This window comes from Anopheles bellator, chromosome 2 (assembly GCF_943735745.2).
Source record: "Anopheles bellator chromosome 2, idAnoBellAS_SP24_06.2, whole genome shotgun sequence".
Lineage (NCBI taxonomy): Eukaryota > Metazoa > Arthropoda > Insecta > Diptera > Culicidae > Anopheles > Anopheles bellator.
In genome coordinates this window covers 7,326,877-7,351,300 of record NC_071286.1, presented here as the reverse complement: position 1 = coordinate 7,351,300, position 24,424 = coordinate 7,326,877, and the positions used below count along the sequence as shown (strand labels likewise).

At 54.1% G+C, this 24,424-nt stretch overlaps 1 protein-coding gene across 1 annotated transcript in view; it reads left to right on the top strand.

Annotated features, from left to right (window-relative positions):
* LOC131209392 (GATA-binding factor C) overlaps positions 1-24,424 on the top strand; it is a 69,264-nt gene that overhangs the window by 31,085 nt on the left and 13,755 nt on the right. The window contains exons 2-4 of the mRNA XM_058202448.1: positions 269-585; positions 637-742; positions 12,630-12,781. Of these exons, the coding sequence (XP_058058431.1) occupies positions 269-585; positions 637-742; positions 12,630-12,781 (575 nt within the window). The remainder of the gene's footprint in view (positions 1-268; positions 586-636; positions 743-12,629; positions 12,782-24,424) is intronic.

The window sequence follows — 24,424 nt, the reverse complement described above, 5'->3', positions numbered from 1 at the left end:
GTTCACAGCGAGCTATCAAAATTCGATAAAACTCAAATCGTATTGTTAGAGACGTGGCAACGATTGCTTTCCATTGTCAGAAAGCGATTTTCGAATGACCTAACAAATTGTGAAAATAACTATATAATCGTGAATATACTTTACGTTAAACAATGCAAAAAATGTCCTTGTGAGCCAACAATAATTCAATTACCACATTGACTGGGTTCCAGCTTCTTATCACATTTGCTCAACTCTCTCTCTCTCTGTCTTTCTCTCCCTCCGACAGCATCCCGCATGAGCACGTCGCACGTTTCACCGCAAGTGTGTCGGCCCCACTTCCACGGGCCCCTGTCGTGGCTCAGTGACCCACCGAAGCCGATCGCCTCGGGCAGCGCCTGGGGCAGCCCGTTCGCCTGCCCGCAGGATCCGCAGGACAAGCTGGCGCAGGTGCAGGGCGCCCAGACCGGGCAGCACCTGTTCTCGTTCCCGCCGACCCCGCCCAAGGACTCGACGCCCGACTCGGTGCAGACGGCGCCGGCCGAGTACCAAGCGACGATCAACGCGTTCATGCACCAGGCCCAGGTGGTCAGCTCGAACCAGGGCGTCGGCGGGGGTGGCGGTGGCGGCGGTGGCAGTGGGGGCGGCGGCGGGCAGACGGACGGCTGCGGGCTGGACGTGAAACCGTGCCTCACCGGGGGCAACGGATCGAGTGGCGGGGGCGCCGGAACCGGAGGCCAAAACCAACCAAAGCAGCGAGAAGGTACGAGCGGCGGTAGTGGGGCGCCGACCGGCGCGCCCGGTCACGGTGGCCCCGGAGGACCCGGCGGCGGCGGCGGCGGCGGCGGTGGCAGTGGTGGCCCCGGAGGGCCGCACGGGAGCGTGCACGGCGTCGGGCCGAACACTTCCGGTGGCGGGCTGTTCGACGGTGCGGGGCAATCGGCGGCGTACGTCACGGGGGGCTACGACACGAGCGGGTACGGTGCGTACCACCACAACGGGGCGTCCTTCGGCCAGCCCAACCCCCGACCCGCCATGAACAGCCCGCACATGAAGCCGCAAAGGACGAAAGCGCGAACCAGTGCCGGTAAGACGACGGACACGCACCGTGTTTGTGGAGTTCTTTTCTTTTCTTTCATTTCCTTTGTTTGTTTGTCCTTCTTTTTAACAATTATTATTTACTCGTGCATTTATATTAATTTCCTTTCGTTTTCGCTACTTTCTGTCACTTGATTTGTACATACTTTGGCCACTTCGGTTAAGCTTTTATGTTGTCGAGCAGTTGAGGCGCAGTCACAGGAGACCATCACACCCGTTACAAGCGCACCGTAACGTAACGCAATGTAACCATGGTCCGCGTTTCGTCGTTGTGTGTCGATTTGTGTTAACGCACAGCGTGAGCCACGCTTGCAGCACCAAAAACTCACGAGCACCAAACTGACTATTGTTTTCATGCAAAACACATCAATGTGTCGTATGTGTAACGGTCGCTGAATGATCGTAGTGTGTTGCCACAGAAACCCTATTTGTTCAATAATGAGTCGAAAAATAACGTTCAACAATACGCCAGTGGATTGATAGACGAAAACAGAAGAGCTGAGCACATGCATTTGTCTTTTTTTCTCCTCTATTGGCCAGGAGAGAGAGAGAGAGAGAGCACGAAAATTAAGGGTACAATAAAAGTGCACCGTTGGAAGTTATTGGCTGCAGTGGCCGCGTTCCACTCCGTCTTTTGTAAAGCTTCTTCCCACTTTTTTGTCCAGAGGACGCCCTCGTGGCGGACGTCATCAGCTTGCGCGAATACGACCGACAGAGAGAGAGATAGAGAGAGAAAAAGAGACGCCCTGTCCGGTCGCATTGTTTGCGTTACATAAACCCAAACGCCGCCGTGCGCTGCACTTGCACTTCCTATCGGCCGGCCGTTGCATCTCTGTGATGCAAGCGGTGCGTTGCAATAAAAGATGCAGCATAAAAAAGTGGCCGCTCAAATAAAGCGACTGGCCAGGCCGGGCCGGGCCGGGCCCTGGCCGTGTCGTGTGCACGCTCTCGCGCTCATCGATTTGCATCTTCTCATTACCGATGCGTTCGCCCTGCCGGAGCCTAATGCCTTACAAACCGATCCGGATGACGCCCGTGCCGGGGACGCCGGGGGCGGGCACGCACGCACGGTGGGCTGGTGGGCTGATTTTATGCACAAGGGCACCACCAACAATGGCGCAACAGCGAGCCGGGCAGCGAGCCGGGAGTGAAAAATGGAGTTGAGAAAAGGCTGCGCAAACGGCCGTGCGCCGGGAGGAAGAAAACTGGAACGACGCTGCTCCGTCCGCGCGGACAACAATGGAGCGAAATGTGGAAGCCCCCGACGAGGCCCGGCCCGGTGGGTTGGACATTTTGTGTAATAAAAAATTGCCACAATTAACTAAAACGAAAGCCCCACATAACGGTCGCCAGGACGCTATGGGCCGGGCGTATTTACTGAGCGCTCTACGGCGGAACGGAGGGAACCGGTATCTTCTTCTTCTTCGCGTGTCGCCGGACAATGGCTTCTCTCTGGGCGGCCTGGGAGCCCTCCACAATGCCCCCCCCTAAGGGGATTCGCTCTCGCGGCGCAGTAACTTTGCATAATTAGAGTTGGATTGGGTCGAAAAAACCCAAAACTGGGTTGAAAAAGGGCACAAGCTGCGGCCACAAGTGGGTTGCACATTTCAAGTAGCATCCAATGATCTGTCCGCTGGTTTCTGCTGTCGTGAAATGGTGCACCGCACACTGGGGGTCGATAAGTAGTGAAGCTAGTGTAGAATGGGGCTCCAGGTATTCTCTGAGCCGCGGAAAAAAACTGCTAAAGAATTGCATCAAATTCTTGTCGAAGCTTCGTTTTGGAAGATCGCAGTATTTTAAGCGGTTTAAGAAATTTTAAAATGGCGATTTTGGCTTAATAAAGAAAGAGCGTCGGACGACTTCAAAAAAAGACTTTCTGATGTGAATAGAAAGGTGTGGTCACAAGCTCCTAAGCCCTGGGCAACAAATGATCAATTCTAACCATGCATTGATCGAAAAACGTCCAGAATGGGCCAGAAGACACGGTGCGGTATTTTGGCTCCATGACAATCCACCTGGACACAAAGTAAAAACTGGAAAAGGAAACTGAAAAGAGAATCTGCCATACGATCCGTGATCCTCATAAGGTCAACAAGGCAACGAAATAAAGAAATGGAGCTTAAACATGCCAACAATCCAAATACTACCAATCTAACAGGCTAGACCGAAAGGGCCGAAGGACCAAAAGTTCAAAGTCTCGAGCGTAACCTATCACCAGTTTCAACAACGACTCTGTCTAAAACTGACAAAACTCTGTCAGCCACGTCCGAGAGCACGATGCCCAAATTGATATTTGGCTCCGTAATTGCAGAGAGACAGTGAAGAAGCCGCTGATACGCTCCGCCAGGCTCCAGTGGGCTGGTCCTGTCTTGAGAATGGCAAACGAAGGACCAACTGCGAATCTTTCAGAGGAGCTTTATACGGTTAAGGTCAATCGTTAACTGTATTTAAATCTAAATGAATCGTTGGATGAAAATTGTCTCACTGAATTGAAGCCTCTTGAAGTGTCCGAATCCCATAAACACCCAGAACATTTAGTAATCCTACAATTATTCAAAACATTTAAACAAATTCTTTACATTCTCGCACCAAAATGATTAGAATCGACACCGGGTGATCAGCAAAATCATTCCAAGTGCTGTACTCGATCGCAGATCGCCGATCGCGTAAAGGTAAACTCACAAAGCTGTGGACTGTAAGCTTCAATTAACTAACCCAGCATTCGAGAGAACCTGTGTGGCCATCTGGTCTTGACTGTGAATGGCTTAGTCGATGATGGCGCGAAACGTTCCCACCATCAACGCGCTATCTACGCACATCGATTGTTGTGCTGAACAAATCGGGTGTTAATTATTCAAATTGACGATGATCACCGGCTGCGAAGACACGGCACATTGCGGACCCTCCCGTTTTGGAGTTTCGGCAATTTTCGTGTCTTTCCCGCAAGCTGCACGAAACTCACCGCATACAATACCCGACGAGGGCCGGCAGAACATTCGCACACTTAAGTCATCGAATCTGGCGTGGCGACAGTTGCGGCCTGGAAGTACTACGAGGAGGCACGGGGAGGTACGGTTGCTGGCGTACAGGGCGCTTCTATCGGCTTCCAGTTCTCTTCCACTCGCTTATGTAAGAACGCGCAAAGCACATTATTTATTGCATTCCCTTCCGCGTCAGAGTGCATAATGTGCCCTTCACTCGTCCACGCGGCCTGCGACTGTGTGCGGGAGTGTTTTATTCGCATTCTATTGTTCTTACACCGAGGTTATATTGCATCTAATAAACTAGTGGCCGCGCGTAAGTAATGGCCGCGCGAAATTGGACTCCGCGTCCACTCCGAGCGCAGTAGCGGCCGGCGTTGGCGGCCCATAATGGCGCATCGGGCGGCGGCGGTGGTGGTCGGTGATCATCAATCAGTGTTTGACAGGGCAGCGGGGTAGCGGGTGGCACGGCCCGTGAGAGGAGAGGCGCGTGCGCGATTTGATTTAGAGCAGCCGTTAATGGAACACACGCTCGTATAAAACAATAAAACCGACCGCACGGAGATGGCATGGAGAGTGAGGTTCTCGGAGAAAACCCCTTTCTGGAGGCCTCAGCCTCAGCGAAGCACGTTCCTGGCGTGCCTCCGGCGATTCGCACATTTCGGCAGGCGGAATCTTTTATTGGAACCACTTAAGTGTGGCGTGTTGCGCCGACCCGGAGCGGTACATTCGCGCGCCAGTCAGCCGGTACCCCGGTAGGTCAGGTCAGACACCTGCCCACATGTGGCCCTCGGTGGGCCGAGAGTGGCTGGCGTGCTTCGGTATGAGCCTCACGATCGCCGGGGTTCGATTCGATCTCTCGCGTCCGCGAGTTGCGCCGAACTCGTAAAGTGAGCAAAACAGAACGACCAAAGGTCCCGCGGACCGCGGACCGGTCTGGGAACGGCTGCCCGGCCTCCAGAAGACCGGGAGCCAAGTGGTGGCCACTTGGCCGCTCACTCAAGGACACTTGCCGGGGCGGGTCGAGTGGCACTCGGGCCGGACTGCCAGACTGCCGGAACCGAAGAGGAGGCCCCGGCTCTAGTGGCCGGCGGCGGCTTTGACGTGACTTGCGAGCTACAGCAAAACGGCAACAGTAGCACCGATGAGAGCCTCCAAGTATACTAACCACCCGGACCACGCACAACCAACCCAACGGACCCTTCTTTAATGAGGTCAACGAATTTCGGTAGCCATCATGGGCCGATGCGAGTTCCGGGAAACACTCACGCCGCCCGGTGGACATTAAAAATAGTTCCGCCGGATTATGTCATCGCTCACCGCGCGGTCCAGACTTGGACATACTTACTTCACGAATATTTGATCCGGGGGTCTCTTCCACGGGCTGGGGGTCTTTGCTCTCCGTGGTGATAAAGTCCGGCGATCGACGATCACCCGAACGCCCGAAATGTAAATGAGTGCAGTTGGTGGCCACATAAACTAGATTTATGTGGCCTTATAATACGCGAGCGCGACACGGTCCGGAATTCGGGGGACTTTTCTGCCAGTCGTTCGGCCGCAAACAAAGTCGGTTCCGGTCCACCTCGTCGGTCAGGTTTTGCACACAGGGAAAAAATAAGGAACGGTTCCGATGCACTTGCACCGATAACACGGACACGCTGGCCCCAGTTTGGGAAAGAAAGACGGAGAGCTTCCGGGTTTTCGGGTGACCGGGCACCGGACACCTTGCTGAAACCCACAAGAAGCTAACGAGAGCATCCATCAAACCACGTTACGACCGGACTCACTCGCGGCGGCCCCGTGGCCTTTGATTAATATGTGGAACCTAGCGAGGAATTGACTTCTGCCTTGGCCAGTTCACCGGCGACTTTATTCCGGTGGTCAAATCGAATCTCCGGACGGTTCAGGATCGATCGGCGGGGTGGGTAATATGAGCCCATCTAGAGACCTCAATGATCGGTAGGCTGGAAAATGGGACCACCAACTCGGCTGCCCGAGATAACCAAACAGAGCCCCGCGACCCATTTGTAGTTCGCTTGTAGCGAACAAGTGCGGCCGCAAGTGAGCGTACCCCAATTGCGGCCACTGGCCTGGGGCTTCCGTTTCGAATAAATAACAATAATAAACACAACAGCCGCAACAACGGCAACAATAAAAAAAAAAAAAAAACTTCGGATAGATCGAAAACATCAGACGCAGCGCGCACCACTCGGAGCCGTTCGGAGCAGAATTGAAGTGCCGCATAAATTAAGACGAGCGCAAGACGTGCGCGTTCAAGCACCGCACGGCGGGGCCCCCCGCCGCCCCGTGCACTTGAACGGCCCCCCGGCCCCCCCCGGCACGGCCACGGCTCGTTTGCGCTCTCTTTCTGGCGCACTGAAACATAAATTAAATCTCAATGCTTCATTGGCGAAACCTTCTCGACCTCGAAGGAGGGCGAAGGGAGGCACTGGCGCTGGTGGTGGTGGTGGTGGTGGTGGTGGTGGGGCTGGTGCATTTTCACGGTTAAGACCATCAACACCACACACGAGCACACGGGGAGTCATAATAGGAAATTCAAACTTGAACACGAAGTTAATTGTTGAAAACACAACGCAACGCAACGGACGGCCGCTACACGGTGGGAACCTTTTGGACAGGTGGATGGGAAGGGCGTGCGGGGGCACCCCCTTGCCGCGGGTGCCGGAAGTGGCCCACGTTCGCGTTTAACACATGTTTGGGGGGCTTTTGTTTTGCTACGGCGATGATGAGGCGCTGCCGCAAAGTGCATCGCGGAGATGCCGCTGAAACCTACCTTCCCGGTAGATGCCCCGGCCACGGATCGGTCATAGGTCAAGCAACCGGGAAGCAGGGCGTCCGCGAACGGGTGAACTGTTTCGATATGCGAGGAATCTTCAAGATGCCTCTCTCTCTCTCTCTGTCTCTTTGTTTCGAGATCGAGAAGAGACGCTCGATTGGAAAGTTAATTAAAAAGCCACTTCACGGCGAACTGGGCGAGGATTTGGTGCATATTTTAACACCCCATCCCTGTCGTCGGGACGAGACCGGAACCGATGGCACTCGGGTACGTGACGTTTTGGAAACTCTCTCTCGTTCTCTCTCACTGTCCCTCGAACACGAGTGGCTGCTGACCTGAAAACTGATGCCCGTGGAAACCCCGTTTTTTTTGGGCGAAAGGAAGGACACGCTCCTGTTGTGACGTGCGGAGGCAATAGACGAAATTATTTATGCTGGCGCCCTCTCCTGGCGCGCTTACGAGATCCTCGAGCCGAGCACCAACCCAATTAGCCCCGACCGTGGTGACGGTGCGAAAGTCCGGCGAAAGACCAAAACGAATCGAAGAGCGGGCCGGGACCGATGCTTGGGTCTCGACTCACTTCAGGTGGTCACCACCGGCCAGTGGAACCTTCTCGGCCCTCTCGGCCAAGAAGAGGAAAACTTCGAAAACGAACCCAAGAGGGACATATGGGCTCGGGCTTTAGATCCATATATTTTCCACGGTGTGACAGTTTTTGGAATTTCGTCCCCGGGCGAGTCCCCGCGGTTGCCGGTGCCGTCGTCGACGAAAGGTGTGCGGCACGGGTGGAGATCAGAATTTTTGGGATGGCCGAGTGGCTGGTGCTCTGTGTGTAGGCTCGCCTCCGGGTTTTGTTTTAGGCCCGAGAGGCCAACCTTCTGGCGTTGTTTATGGTGGCTGCCACCGGGTCTTCGATCGATCGAGACACGATCGATGCAACGCAGGGATAGAATCACGACCTACAGGATTCCTCCCGGTTTTTGGGCAGAAGGATTGCTAAGGGTGAGAGAGCGAGCGAGAGAGCGAAAGAACGAGATAGGGTTGACTGAAAAGGATCATCGCGCTGGGCCACGACAAGATCCGAATCCTTCCGGCACCTACCTGGCAGCACCGAAAAAATTTATTGCACAATAAATTATAGCAAAATCTGGTCCAGGAAAAATGTGTTGCCACTCTCTCGAAGCCTGTCTAGTTTCCCGAGCGAACCTGTGTGGGAATGTGCGACATGTTGGGTCCGATTTCACTTGTCACTCGTTTTACGCCGTTTCGTTTGTGTTTCGTTACTCCTTCTGAGGCCTGAGTTTCGTTTTCCTTTCTCAGTTCTTAATTCTTCTGTTCGATGTTCCGTTTTTATTATTTTCACAATCACCACACACCACCGTGTCTGTGTGTCTTACGTGTGAGGATTTCATCCTGGCCCAGCCGGCATGAAATCCACACACTCGCGCACGTAGTCGCTTCCGATAGCATAGCCCGGGGGCCCCCAAAACCCCCGAAACTAAATTGTTTTCAGCTACGCAAAGCCGCTCGATAACATCGTTGCCCTCATTATGTTGAGCTGTTTAGGCGCATAAATAGTCCGAACCCAGAACACGCGGAGCGCCGATACGCCGATGATAACATCATCGTCCGGGCTGCGGAGCTGGATTGATCCACGATTAGCCGGAGCATTAAAATTAACTCGTCAAAGTCGCGCTAGGTGCGCTCCCACCTGCCGGTGCCCTTGCCGTGCGGCCGGCCACACCGGCGTGCGATGGAAGCAATTAAGAATTTTGCATAAAATTGCAGTCGGTTCATTGTCAAGGACGCGCGCTGAGCGGCTAGACTGGCACGCCATGCTCGCACGTTCGTGTTGCGGCCCGGCGTTAGAAGCGAATCGGAAAAGGTTATGCTGCTTCGCTGTGCAACGAGTGTCATCGAAGAATCGCCGGCCAGAATTGGAGCGATCCTGGGTCGATTGTAATGGTACGACAAGTGGTAGGAATTCCGGAACCATTCGGTCCGGTGTCTCCCAGGCTAATCGCCCGGGTCGTCCCGGATTCTGGCGCTCCCAGAACAGTTTATGACCGGGGCGTGCACAACGCTAATGAAAATACGACGAAAGGCACCACAAGCACTACGGACGTACGGACGAGATGCAACCGAGATCGCCGAGTGCAACCCTTGAGAGTCGTTTCTGTGCCCAGAGCGGGATTTTTCCCACAGCTCCGGACCTGTGGCAGTGGCAGCAGCCACGACAGAAGGTGGCCCTGTGAATATGCTGCTGACTGTGCACATTTTGTTCGTTTTTTTTTTTGCTCCTGCTTACGTCGTTATGCTGTACCCTCGTACCCTGTCACGGACCCGGGACGGAGACGGAGAAGAAGCACAGCGAGAAGGCGATCGGACGGTGTGCGATGTCACCTGCGATGCCGTGATGCCGTGGTTTCGGAGCCCGGACTCCTCGGGACTACTCGGGACTCGGGTGAAAAAGAATGTTTAAATACCTGTAACTTGTCCTCGACACATTGTTTATACGAGTTAAACAAAACATTAGTCAATCGGGGCCCCTCCCTCGGGGGACTCGCGGCTCGTTCGGCGGGGAGGCAGCGAAAACGCTCGAAAACGCTCGAGGCTCGAGAAGATGAGCTCCTTGGCTTCGCCGTGGCTCCTTGGCGTGAGCATCCCCAGCAACGGGGCCCAGTAATCCTACTCCACTGACCGTCGTCGTCGTCGACGACGATGACAACGATCCCCTCGGTGGAGGTTTCGTTTTCGTTGCTTGCCAGGCTGCGCCACCAGGCAGGCTGAGGATCGCTCGCCGGGCCGAAACCACCGGCGATTTATTTAGGAAAGATCATTAAGTAACTGATTTATTATCGGTCACCACCGGGAAAGGACCGTGACCGTGGACCGTTTTGTCTCCGCTGCCTTTTCGGAGGGTGATCCCTAAAATCCTTCTCTCGCTCTTTCTCTCTCTCTCTCTCTCTGTCCCTCTGGCGGGAGTGGGTTGACAGCGTGTGCTTGAGACGAGAGCCTGCTTCAGCGGCCCGCAGCCCACTGGCGCTGGTGGTTTATTTTTTCTCGGAAACAGAAGCGAAGCCAGGCGAAGTGGGGGCAGCGAACGGAGGGAAGCGCGGCCCTCGCCGCGTCTCCCGCGCCGGCCCGGACGCACGCGGAGAAAGCATCTTGTTTGCGGCAGCCAAATATAAATGAATAAAATTTTTAATTTATATCATCGCTACCGAAAATATGTACGCCTCCGTTTTCGGGGCTGCCGTGGGGCCCCCGGGTGAAAAATGACGACCATCGCGGCACTTTCCTGGCCCGGGACCTGGACCCTGGAGCCCCGGGAAGATGAAGCACCGGAGCCCCGGGGTCGCGCCGGGAGGCCATTTCCTTTCTGCTCATAATTGGGTATCGCTGGGGTGGACCCGGGCGGGCGCGATAGAGAATGCGATTTATGGATAGACGATCGGACCCGTCCGGATGGCCCCGAAACTGGACACGAGAATCGATGCTCCTCGCGATGTGCGTTGCGAAAGAGGTGAGATTAGTGTCGAGTTTTTGCTACCGATTCGTTCGAGGCGACGCGCACCTGTTGGTTGCTCACCGGCGAGGACCTTAATGGCGAACGTGGATATTTTAACTTCAACCTAGGACAAACTTCTGGCCACTTTATAACACTCTTCCGGCCCCGCTGACAACGGTGGGCTGCACGCTAATGAGACAGCAAATTGGGCTACAAAAAGCCGGAAGCCCTTCCAACATTGGCTGGGTTGGGTCACTCATCATTTAGGTTGTTAACGGGATGGTTGATGCGGTTAATGTTGAATGCATTACCCGTAACAGCCATGCGGCCAGGCGATGCAATCCGCTCAAGTTGCAGGTCAATGCTCGTCACATAACAAATCTCGATCGATCGAAAAAAATCGGAAATTCGCTTCTAAGTATATGCCATTACCTTAAAAATAATCCATCCGTTCTTCTTTGGGATAGCCTTCGATGCATTCTGCGTTTCGGCTCCCATCTAGACTGTTACCTTTAAAATGTGTCCTCGAATCGTATTCTGTGTTGACAGTTTGACCTTTCGGAATGAATTCATGATGCACCACACCATGATAAGCTTAACTGAAGCTCTCTTTCCTTAAGCTTCTTCGCGGCCTTCGAATCGAGCACGCTTGACCTCGGCTTCAGACTCGCTTTCTCAAAGCATCGAAGAAAAGCATAATATGGTTTTAATCAAATTGGCAGCCCCTAGGTTTCGATAACCCAACATTAGACCCAACAAACGTTATTCCGCGAAAGTCCCGTACGCTACCGATTTGGTCGAAACCGGCATGGTTCTGGCGTGGCAGAAGCCGCTCTAATTAGTTCCCACCAGGTTCCCGGGTCGGTAATGGGCTCGGACCTGTCCCAACAACCTCGCTGGGGGCTCGGGTCCCCCAGCCGACGGACCCGGGACCGATCGGCGGGCGATGAAATATGGCGAATACCCGTGATTATGATGTTATGGATGATGATTATTAAAAGGAATCGATTCCGTTTCCGTTCCCAGCCCCAGCTGTGGGCCCTCGCCGCCCGGCGATCAGTACCACGGCAGCGTCATCACCAGCGTCACCACCACACTACTACTGTGGAACACCCCTGGCGATGGGTCCCTCCGTGTGAACACCTAGCCGGGCCGGATTAGCCTGCGAAACGGCGCGCAAAACCGTCGCCGTCGAAGAAGCGAAGCGAAAGAAATCGAATCCCTTCCCGCGCGCGCCGAGGGTAGCCAATGATCGAGGAAGTAACATTTTTCTTAATAGACCCCCAGACCCGGGGCTACCATGAATGGCGCTGGCACCCGGAATGGGGCGAATGGGACGACAAACAATGTCTTATAAAAATTAACAAGAACAAGATACTTAAACCGTAGCGGGCCTCAGAATTTGGTGATCAGCACTCTCCACCGGTCGACTCGATCCGGTCCCGTGAAGAAAATCACATAAATATCGAAATAAAAATGTTGTTCTCTCTGCATAAAATTATCTTGCGCGGCCGGACAGCGCGCGGAAGCCGCGGCCACCGAGAGGAACCGTGGCAGTCGTCGTCGAATCGGTGTTACGAGTGTGTCGAAATGTCGAAAGCGAAATCGAGACTAATTTATTCCATAACTTGTTAAACGGTTAACTAATATTTGATAGTGTGGGCAGCTGTGTGGCCGAGGTCTGGAAATGGGTGGGAAAACCTTTCTCTCGGTCTGTTCGTCCTTCGGGACTGGAGGCGGTGGAGTCCACCGGTGTGGAGGGCGCATAAAAAATGATGTCCCCGGGTTCTAGGCCCCGGGCCGTGAGGTTCCGCTCGTAAGGAGCCCACAGATTGTCGCGCCCCTAACGAGCGCCGGAAGGACGGAATTTTCGGAGACACGTTTCTAAGGTTCGCTCGGCGGTTGTAGGTCAACCTTCAACCTTCGGCTGCGTGATTTCGGGGTCCCTAATTTATCAACGTCAAATTGAAATTAATGTTGCTGCCGAACTAATTTAATTAATTTCAATAGTCATGGCTCGGGCGGGCTGCGTGATCTGGGCGCCTGTCAACTACGGGTTTTTTCCCGTTTCTCAACAAACGGTTATTTTGGTGACACGTTCCTGCGGTGTTGGGTTGGGTCTGTTTAAAGGTTCTCTAACGTTGGGGCACGGGCAATGGGCATAACAAATAACAGTAACGTACCCCGTTGTTGTGACCGTAAAATCCGTAAAATGTCTAATGATTTCTATTCTTTCCATCCCTTTTTTTCGCTCCAAAAACAGAGGGTCGAGAATGTGTCAACTGCGGTGCAACGTCGACGCCCCTGTGGCGACGGGACGGTACCGGCCACTATCTGTGCAACGCCTGCGGACTCTACTACAAAATGAACGGCCAGAATCGTCCACTGATCAAACCGAAACGAAGACTGGTTAGCGTAAGTATCGCGGGATTATTCGCTACCCCCGACTCGTGTATTAACTCTGCTGACGACGTGCTCAAGCCGTGCCATCAGATGTTGTGAAGGCCATATAAACCCGCCGCTTAATATGCGCGCCGACCATATTCCGGCAGAAGTCGCGAGCTGAAGTTTTGAATAAATGTTTCACACGTTCGCACACTTGTCCGGTTCGGACTCCAGTCCGGGCGGTATCATGTGTCAATCAAAAGTGCGATCGGCTGCTGCCCCTCACAATTGTGAAAAAAGACTAATCAACCGGGAACGGGAAATGTGCACCCGACGTGTACGACGAGGACACACATGCACGCACGCACGCACTGACCCTTAGGTCCCTCGCTGGGCCCAGCACGTTCATAAACACGCTATATTTATGATAATTTTTAATTGTAAGTAGCAATATCGATGGGTATCATCGGGAACGACAAGATAATTTTTGCATCTCGTTTTCTGATCCTCCAGCGGGGGCCATCAGCAGGATCAGGGGGCCCCGGAGGAGGGCCCCGCTTTTCGGTGGCGGCTTTATTTTGACTCATTTTATCGTCCTCTGTCCGTGGGCGCCCAGAAGCCGGTGGACGGCGACGAGCTGCCTCGGCGATCTTGATGTTGTCTTGGCTCTTGTCTTCGTTCCGCGCCTTCTTGGAGGCCCGGCTCGGATGGATTCGTTTCGCTCCTCTCCTGGGCTTTCAACAGAAAGAGGTACAGATAGAGAGAGGGAGAGAAAGAGAGCGAGCGAGAAGGGCACCACGGTGACAAGTGTTTTGTTTGTACTGCTGCTAATTGGGGCTGATCGATATCGGGCACCGCTCGGCAATCAGCACATTAGATCGGGGATCAGTCGGGATTGCAGGAATGCGATCCTTGCGGCGATCATCGACAATCCTTCCCACAGGAGGCTAGTGTTGATGATTGATTCATGAGACTTGCCAGCAGCAGCAGCAGCGATCATAAGCGTTCTGCGCCGCAATCGATATTGGGTTTGAGTTTTAACGAGGTTTTGCCCCTTTTTTCGTGACGCCATCTTCCTGTTGGTACCGTTTTCGATTTTTCGGCCAAGACAAGCACCGGGGCGTGTGCAGTACGATTACGCCTTTGCCGATTCGAGCTGCGATCGCATTTATCGCAGAACGCGGTGCGGGACGAGATTAAATTTTGGGTGGTGGACCACAGGACCGACGCTGTTTTGGGCCCTCGATTTGTGCTTCGATTCGATGGCCGGAATACTACAAACGCATCGGGCCGGACCCGACCCGGTGGGCGTGAACGGACAAGGGCAGCACGTGTGAGAAACATTATCAAAATCGAATAAATCAAACCGATGCCCGTGTGTGCTCGATGCGAGCCCTTAAGGCAACCTTCTACTGTTCGGGAACACTTGGTCCCCTTTTTGTTCTAACAACATTGTGGAATTGGGCCGGAAAAATTAATAATTCGATAAGATAAAATTAGTATTTGGGGATTTAAGTTTTACCTTTCTGGTTATTGTTGAAAATATTGGTTATTGGTTTTCGTACAAAAGGCGCAAAAGTAGTAGAAAGCCACTCGAGTTTCGTTTTGCGTAAGAATCGTAAGGATCGATCGGCTCGATCGGATGAACCGTGGGAGAACGCCGTAGCGTCCCGAGCCCATCCAACACGCCCATCCTTGGCCAAACGAACTTGGCTTCCTGAAATTAATCCTCGGCCCAGCCCGCAGCCTCTGCTGCGCCGGCGAAGGGCGCCCCAATTTTAATTGCCAACGGGACTCAAAGGATCAATCAAAGCCACATCGCAGGACGGAGACGATTGCGATCCAATTTCGCGATCCGCCATCTCGAATCGAAGCCGCAGACCGCGACGACGACGACGACGACGACGACGACGGTTGAGCGAAAATCGAAGCAAATTGTAGGGTCCGGACACCGGCCGGCGTCGATTCACTGGAAAAGGCCGCGCACGGGTTGAGCCGTGCCGTGAGTTTTTCCCATGCACCTCTGGCTGCAACTCCGGCTCCGGCTCGAAGACGATCCCCGCCCGGACGACCGAGAGACCCGCGTGGAGACCGAATAATATATATGAAAAAAATAAACAATGTTTTCCTTCGGTTGGAGCCGCCGCCATCCAACGGTTTATGCTGCCCGTCGCCAGTCCTCCGGACTCACCCGGCAAGTCTGGGAATTTTTAGAACCACCCCAACCACCCAAGCGCTGCCACGCAGGACAAGTTGTTTGCTGTACGTTCGTCGATTTAATTAGTTTACATCCGATATAAATAAGGAAGTGATTTAATTTATTTCAATGCTCAACCCTTCGGCTCAGCTCCGGCTGAGCTTCTTTTTGCCGTTTGCCGTGCGTATCCCGCCCCGGGGGCCTGGCGCTACGATCCGGCCCTTCAGAAGATCTTTCGCCGCAGATCGGTGCTTCGGTGCTTATCGCGGCCCGCTGATCAGCTGCGGTAATTTTTCGTCGTCGTCCGCCGGCCAGTTCGGTACACAATTGACAATCCGCGGGTGCGTCGCGGGAGCCCGCCGGGGACCGCCGGGACCAACCAACCGACCGCAGGGGTAGCCTTCAAAATTCATGCAAAACTTCACGTGCGCGACTCCGCGTGGAGAGCGCTTTTGGGCGAATTTGCGTATTCGAATCAAATTGCAATAAAAAAATTGGCTCCACTTCGAGGACTCGCGGGAGCCAACAAAAAGATCCAACGAGAGAGAGAGAGAGAGAGAGAGAGTCCAACCAAAAACACAGACATAAAACAATCAAATCGTCTTTGATGGTTGGCGACCGCTGGCAAACCGCCTTCAATGGCGATCGTTTGCGTGAATACTGGATGAAAGACACGGGGGGAGACCTTTGGCTTTTTCGCGGCGCCCTCGACAGGACTAGGCACAAGCCGAGCAGCTGCGGCCGGCCGACGGGGACGAACAAAACACGACACGTCCGACGGGCCGGACATTTACACCTGCCTCGCGGTCAGGTCTCTTCAGGCAGCAGCAACTTGTTACAGTCGCCACCTCGAGCAAGTCCGTCTTCAGTCCTTTAACAGTGGCGAGTTCGGCGCTATAAAAATGGGTCCTTAAAGGACCCAAAGTTGTGGAAGAAAATCCACCGCTCCCCATGGGGGTAGTCGCAGTCGGAGGCCCTTCCTCCACGTCTAAACTAGAACGCTGCCCCGCGCTGAACACGTTGACCGTTGGCCGTTTGTCGGGGGGGCGCCGCGGCAAGAACGCAAAATTATGACACGACCAACGACGACCGGCGTACGTTATCGGCGAACATAGATCTCCACTTAATAATTGTGCCTAGCCGTGGCCGGGCCGCCCTGTCAGTGGCCGGCCGAAAATAACAACCCAAAAAAAAAAAAACAGTGGCGGCCCCTTCACCGGACGAGGACACCGGACACTGCGTCACCTTCTCACACATGTTTTTTGGTGCCGCTTTACGAAGCCGCCGCGGCCGCCATGTCAGTCCCAGGGCCTGGGGTTCTGCGACATAAATGGGAGAATGTGTAGTTATTATCACCGACACACCGACTTTGCCCTTGATGTTCTCCCTGGCTGGACTCCCTGGAATTGAAACGTCTTCCGGAACGGTGACCGATGTGGGTCGGTCAGCCCCGATCCCCCTTTGGCCCGGTTCAGCCGAAAACAAATGCTCCCATGCTCCGGTGGACAGTGAAATGACGGGAACCGCATTACGTACGAAATCGTTTCGACTCGCGGTGGCCCCATTTTAATGAGGTGAGTACTCCGGTCCGGTGTAATGAGTAGCGACATCAATCTGTTTGGCTGGCGATTTGTTCGACTCAAATGATAATGGCACCGTTTTAAAACAAATTTAAGCCGAAACCGACAGGTTGGTGCACTCCGTGGTCAACGTGGAGTCCCACGGATCAGGATCACGGGTCCGAAATGCCAGCATGTCGATTGTCGGAACCGCAGGTTTTTAGTAGCAGCACCGTCGGTTAGCAGCTAACGAGCATTTTCGGGCCGATAACCGATTCCCATGGCTCACGCTGTGGTTCTAATAAAACGCAAAGAATTATATTTATTCGTTCGCATACCGCGCCCGTGGGATCGGGCGCGCGTCCAGTGACGAAGGTGAGTGACAACACTCTGCCTCGGGACCCGAGAAACCCTCCGCTTGTGTCCGCCTGTGTGCCATAATAAGCCATGATTCATGCAATATTAGTATCGCTCGACGCGACGCGAACGTCTTCGTCATCGTCAGGACGCCCCGAGGCCCCGCGCGGTCCGGTCTCAGAAAAAGACGAAGGAGTCGAACGAAACGTCTCGCTCCGGGGCCGCTGAGGTTCGGTACCCACGCTCTGCGGGGCGCCAACCGGCCCGGGCTCAGGTTCTCAGGAACACACGGTTGTCCAGCTTCCTTCGCTTCCACGAAACGTCGCCCCAGCACACAGAACGGACGCGGAGGACGATGTAACTTTTCTTGACTTTATTGACTAATTTAAATTAATTTCTCATCGGAGCGCGGAGAGTGTGTGAGAGAGAGAGAGAGAAGAAGCTCCCCAGTTCCGGGCGGATAAAGTTTTTGGGAGCAAAAGATGCGCACGGATGATGGTTATCACTGGGGCCGTCGGGGCCCCCGGGGCTCGCTTCCGTTCGGCCAAAGTCGGGCTGTGGGTACATTTAATTAGCTGCAACTGTGTGCCAAACTGTGTGCACTCGGGTAATCCGCGGGATGATTTGTTTCTCATCCCCTCCGCCGGCATCGGGTGCAATCTGGACTCGGAACCCCCGCGAGGTGCGGGTCCTCGGCCATCGGCAGCCATCCGTTCGCGGCTGGAAGCTGCTCAATTATCCACTAATTGCCGCCACCACGGTAAAACGTTCGCCGTTTGGTTAATTGACACTCCGAAAACAGTCGGCGAGGCCACCATCGGCATCGGTGTCGCACCGAAATGTGACACCGTTTCGCCTGTCGATCGGGGCTTTTCGCGGCTCTGGGGCAATTTTGGAGCGGGCCCGAGCGGAACTGATTGCGGGCCCGAAAATTGGGGGGGCCCCCTTAAATTGGGAGAGCTCCGGGGCAGATATTCCGGCTTCGTGGAGCGACCTTTAAAATGCTTGTACACCCCGAACACCACGTCTAATGTATGCTAAACGGGGTGCAGCGAGTGTACTTGACTCGCCTGTCCGGGCCGTGGCCCCCAAACCACCGAAGCGTTATTATCTCCCGGGGCATCTCCCGGGCTCCACCAATCCGGGGCGTACATTAAATCCATAAAAACCGCATTCCTGGTGCGGTCGCCGGACAGGGCGCCGGAAGCTAAATGCTGTGGTCAGGCCGTGGCCAGCATATTTTGGAACCTCGCTCAGACGGTGGACCTTCTGACTCTCTGGCGGATGCACTCAGCAGCATCGCTGGCCAGTAACCAGGCTCTACGATATGATGTGTCCTTGCCTCGGCCGGGGTCACAGTGTAGGCTGTCAGACGAGACGATAAACCGGTTTTCGGCCTCCCGAGTCGAGTCGAAGTTCATCACGCAGATCGACGTCATCACGCTCGGGAGGCTGACTGGCTGGCGCTAGGCCGCCCGATACGACGTGATCGACACAACCTGCACGTCGTCCTGGGTGGTGGATATCGCTATTAATTCAATCCATTACAGGCTCGATTAAAGCGGCACGATCGTAAATTAGTCGTGTTTTCGACTGCTCCGCACGTGCCCCGTACGGTCTCTGGTCTCCGTTCGCCAGTCGGTACAACCTCGTGATGGTTAATAATTGTACAAAAGTGCATAAATTAGTAGCAGGGGAGACCATAATTCCCGCGCGCCCGATCACGATGGGGTCACCGCCAGCTGTGTGCGGCAGGTTGAAGTTCTGGGCGCTCTGGGAGACCCGGACCCCACGGTCGCTGGGACGCCCGTCGTGATCTGTCTTCGTCATCGCCGACCCATCCGGGGGGGTCGGCTAGTTCGTCTGGCTATTCTAGAACCGCCTTCAGTCGCTCCCGGTATTCCTGTTTGCCACAAGAATGTTGCCCGTGCGGTCGGTGCTACCGCGCATTCTGGGGTCTGTCACACCGAAAAGAATGAGGCCAGTCCAAGTATGTCCCAGTAAACGGTTACGTCAAGTATTGCTGAGAAACTGTTGGAGTGGGTCCGATAATTCATTCGAGGTTGCAACTCACAAATTAGACCCCGTAAGCCTTCAGCGGTTGGCGTACTGTTTTGGAAAAGTTTCATAATTTCCACAGCCAACTCCAGGAACTCCCCGGTGGCCGGAAGGCGCTTCCCGTGATTCATTTGCATATTACCACGTGGCGTGGCCAAAGCGCGGACTTTGGGGGTTTGAATAAATACCGCTGCTTACAGGGTCTGGAAGGAGCGCAGAAAGTGAAACGTCCAAAACCGGGCCGAATCTCTCGGTCGCAAGGTCACGAGGCTGGCGCTGCGCTGGCGTAACCTTGCCTTGCTGCGTTGCGGTCCGTTATGTTAATGAGGTTAATTATTGGGGGTATAAAATTTATCGATAAATCAGTTTGGCTCATCATTTGAGGCTCGCTGTGTGGGCACGGTTCGCCTGCCGGCCCAGACCGACTGCAGCGCCACGGCTGGCAGCGCTTAGAAAGAGCTCGGCGAGCTCGTAAATTCCGGTGTCGAGTGCGCGCCGCGGCCTGTTGAGTGAGTCGTCCGCGGAACGTACTGCTGCCGGAAGTGGACCTTAGCCCGCTGACAGGCGGTGGGCTCCGGCTCCGAGCCGGTGGTCGGGGCCCGGGCCTGACATGTTTATTATCAATTGAGGCAAAAATATTAGCCCAACAGTGAGCGCCCCACTCGGAGAGGCCCTTGGGCCTCGCTAGACCCTCGGAAGGCCCCAGACTTTTTGAGGCGCGCAGCAGCGCATTACGCGGTGAATCGCGGACGAATTGATATCTTTATAGTGGCCGGGCCACGGGTATTCGTGACAAGCCGTTTTCGTGGTACTTTAACTAATTCGAAGAATTCATTAGCCCCGTCCGCTAGGGGCCGGGCGACACTGGTTTTTATGTGCGTTTAATTGTGTCGAACACGGTTTTTAAAGCGGACCCTCGAACAGCTCGAAGCGATCGATCGGCCCGATCGATCCGATCTTCTCTCCGTGAGCGTTCTCTGCCCCTGAACCCGGGGCCCGGGTAATTTAATTAATTTTCAAACATAAAATTTCCGGCCATCCTTTCCCGGGCTGAACGAGTGAGTTCGGCGCATAAAATCCCGCGGCACGCGGGAGTGTCCGGCATCGCCAAATTTCCAGCGAAACTGAAACGCGATACATTCCAATTAGCATCTCGTCTGGCTGTGGCCCCCGGACGCTACGGACCGACGGACCATGGATGGGTTTGACCTGACTCCGGCCGGCCGCGGGGATTGATGAGCGTTTGGGGCGGGATGGTCGGTCAGCGGTTGCGCTTCTTCGGCCTGTTGGGCCTGTTCCCAGTGCGAACCCGGCTATGGTCGCGTCAGCACCATTCGATTTTTAGCGCTGCCCTGTGAGCCGTGCGACGCCACTGAGAGGCTTGCCAATAAATTAGAACCCGTAGAGGTCGCGTTCCGCGAATGGCCGCCGAATGGCGAGCGAAGACGGTCCCGTCGCTAATATAGTTGTCAGGAAGGAAGGAATCGCGGAGCGCGCTATTTTGTCGCCAACCGCAGATGGATGCTGTACGAGACGGGCAGGGCCCGCGAGGCGGGCAGGGCCCGCGAGGCGGGCAAGGACCTGCCGTGATATATGGCCCGACCGCCGGTTGCCCCGACGTGAAATTCTTCACGAGCTCAATAATTTGCGTACCAATTTTGCGCGCCCTGCTCTCTGCGCCTACGGCCGTCCGAGGTGTGCATTCTTCGCGCGCGGATTCCTCATTCGCCGCAACGCCAAGTGCCACGTACCCGGGGAGGCCCAACCCCGAGAGCCAGGAAAAACGGACCACAAAATATGCTCCGGGCGAAGCCGATGCGCACTTTGTGCGAAACTTCCAGCCAAAGTTCCAACTGTAACATATATTTTAACACCATAATTTAACTACCGACTACCGCCGGCTGGCCGACTCCCGGGGTTCGTTCTTCGTTTCCCGCTGTCGAAAGTCGCAGACTCCTTCGCGCGAGAACGGCCGATGCGCAGAAGCGGCATTAGTTGGCGCGTTCGCGGAGGGAATACATTCTGCGAAGGGGGGAGGGTGTCGTCCACCTACACCACCGCCCTGCCCCGCGCTAGGAAGTGGAGCCGGTGGTGGTGGTGGCGATGGGTGGCAAGAAAATCAATGTGCTGCGAAAGTGTGGGGCGAACCCGGAGATAAATGTGGCCGAGGGAGGTGCGAATTCAAAGCAGGGAAAAGGTTGAAACAAAAGCGCAAGAGAGAGAGAGGGAGAGACAGAAAGAGTGAGAGAGCAAAGTACGCAACATCGGCCCAACGCACCAGAAGCATAAATCAATGTCAACTTTCCGGGACCCGGGGACCCCGTTGGGAGATGGCGTATGTTGCGCTGTGGCGTTGTAACGCAGCTGCACCTGGCCGGCAGGAGGTGGACTCGTACCAGCACCACCCCCGCCCGGTGGGTGTACGTATGTGTGTTGGGTCGACGGGCTGGGGCTGGGAGCTTTTCAGCCAGCCAGCCAGCCAGCCGTCGTCGAAGTCGAAGTCAAAGTTGGCAGAAACATTGAAACAATTCCTGGAATACAGCGCCACATACGCAAGCGAAGCTGGTTGTAGCATTCAGGTGGACACCGCGGGGACCTACAAGCATAAGAACGGCCTTGTGAGGGTGAAAAAAAATTGGTGAAAATTAGCTTTCGTCACGAGAATGGGGTCTCAAACTTTACAGTAGAGACCACAAATACACGACTTACCGTCAATCTGCAGACAGATTTCTGACAGATGTCTCTTTAGTGGTCTACAATGTGACAAAGATGTTGAGCTGGCTGGCCGTGATTACAAGGACAAAGGTGATCATACCGTCCAAAAGGACACTTTGTCGATGTGACCGAATCTGACCCACATTTGACCATAAATGCGCCAGAGAGCAGTCTTTTGGGAACTTTCGATTACAGTCGTCCAAGAACGCACCCGCCTCATTTAGTTTCACTCTACATATCTAGTCTGGTCATATCTCGGGCTGTCCATCTAGTGTTTGGATTCCGAAGCTAAGGTGCAAAATATTGATTTTGGAACGGGATGCCGTCGCTATCGCTGTATGGTAGTTAGCGCCGTACTGTTGAAACCAAATATCGTTCAAGTTTTCCGCTTCGATTTCGTCGAAGAACCAATCCATGTCAACGTTTCTCGGTAGCGTACACCATCGACGGTCCTTCTCCTTCTCTCCTTTTGATTTTCGAAGAAAAATGGACCATTGATTCCGCCAGACCAACATCCACACCAAACAGTCACTCGTTGTGGGTGCATTGGCTTCTCTTGAACGACGCGAGACGTCCACGATCCCCAAATACAACAGTTCTGCTTATTAAAACAACCAGTGAGATGGTAACGAGCTTAACTAAAATGAGCTTCCCATATTTCGTACAGTTTGAGTTGAAGACTCGCCACTTTCGAAATAAGTATTAAATATCTCCCAAATTTCTGCAAGCATTTTGCGTCCTATTTAGTAACTGTCGAAGTTTCTACAAAACGTGTACAACTTTCATAGTGAAGTTTGACGTTTCAAAAGTCAAGTAATCAATAGCCAAGTAATGTCAAATAATTTTTTTTAAACACCGTCATTAGAGGGTCAATGTTTCAGAACAGTATGTTAGTAGTAATGTCGGTGCTTATGGTAATAATAATTTATAAATTATGTAAAATTGTTGAACACTGCCTCTTTCGCCGAGAAGTCCTTTCCCGAAGCTCATTCTATCACTGAGCACCGATTTTCCCCGTACGCCGGAAACAATATCCCGGCGAAAGGATCGAACAGCTTCGCGCCGCCCGTTGGAGAAGCTTCGATCGCAGGGTCCCCAAACCCAGGGATTCATTGTCTCGTTCGCGAGTCCCGGGCGCCACCACATCGCCTGTGTGGTCTGCTGGAATTCTCCCTCCACGGCCCACGCCACGGCACTATTGGGTCGTGACTAGAAACAAATGGTTGTAATAAAATTACACTTTGTGTGCCATAAATTCGCGATAGGCTTCGCGGTAACGATATGGCGAGCGCTCAGCCAACCATAACGACGTTCGTGGTTCGATGAAAAGTCGCTTACGCCACGCCACGGGAACTCTTCTTTCGGAGTTTCTGTTTTGAGCAGGAAATAGGCGAAAGGGCTTTCTTAAGTAAAATATTTTCCTCCTTCGTTCCGTACGAAATCTCTGCTCGCCACGCGTCCGTCGCTGCTGACGATGACGCCGAAGACGATGATGATGATGATGGTGGTGCTGCTAGTGGTTAAATTACTACAATAATAACATAAACAGCAACACTAGCGGCAGCACGAGCGGGGAGGTAATGGAATTTGTAGCAACGATGTCGATACTCCGCCGGGACCGCGCGCGCTGCCGGGTCCCGAAGTGGAGTCTCTGCCGCCGTCGTGGCCACAACGACGTGGCCGCAGCCGTAGCATGGCTTTTTATGCTTTGCGATTCGCGTGGCTTTTTGCGCGAATTTTGCGCTCTTTCTCTGTGCTTCATGTTTTCCGAAACCCCCGACGGAACCGACCGATGTAGACGTCTTCAGTGTTTGGCCCCGCGGGCCCCACCGGGACTCCCCCGGTTCTTTATCAATTTATTAGATTATAGGTGATTTTTATATGAACAACGATTGTTATTGTTTTAACCAGGCAACGACGGCAGACGACAACGAAAACGGGGCCATAACCTCCAGCCACGCACCTTATTAATTTTGCTGCCATGCAGCCCTCCACCACCTTCGCCACTGCCCCTGCCCCTGGGCCGTGGGTGGCCGCTGTACCGTTCGATGGATTTTCTCGTAGGAAAGTTTTTCGCCGAGGCGAAAGACCGCGCTCCATAAATTGGCCCAAGAAATTACCGAACGAAGACAAATAAGGAGCACGACTTGCGGGGTCTCTCCCGCTGCCACAATAGGCTACCTTCCGTGCCAGACCCCTTCGGTGGCCTTGAGTGGTCTAGAGTTGGTCACGGCGGGATTAAGGCCGCACCGTGGGCCACAGAGCCATTAACTTCTGAAGTAGGCAGTTGGCCGCTACCTACCGGGGATTGAAATGCGGAAGTGAACGCTTCATTTGCGCCCGGACAAGCGTAACGTAGGGAGCGGCCGCAGGCAGATGACATTCTCACACATCCTCACACGCCAGGAGTTCGGATATTAGACTTGACACAAATCTTCCACCGCTGCGCCCGGTTACCGGGGCACTCCCCGGGATCTTGCGGTGGCTACGGTTTCGGTTAACGATAATCCGATTTGCGCAATTCAATTAACGCGCCAAGAAGTCGCTGCCGGATGGAATCCGCAGTCTTGGGTGCCCATTACGGCACACCATGGGGACCGAGAAAATTGCCAAACTAAAGTCCCTTCTGGAAGCGAACGAAAGGAGCGAACGAGCATAAACATAAAAGCAAACAAATGGACCAGACACGGCTGCCGGGAAGCCATAAGCCACAACCGGATCCCAGAGTCATCGAACGAGAAGAGAGAGAACCGGCGAAGATGTTGGGAATGTCGCTCGATCGCTGCC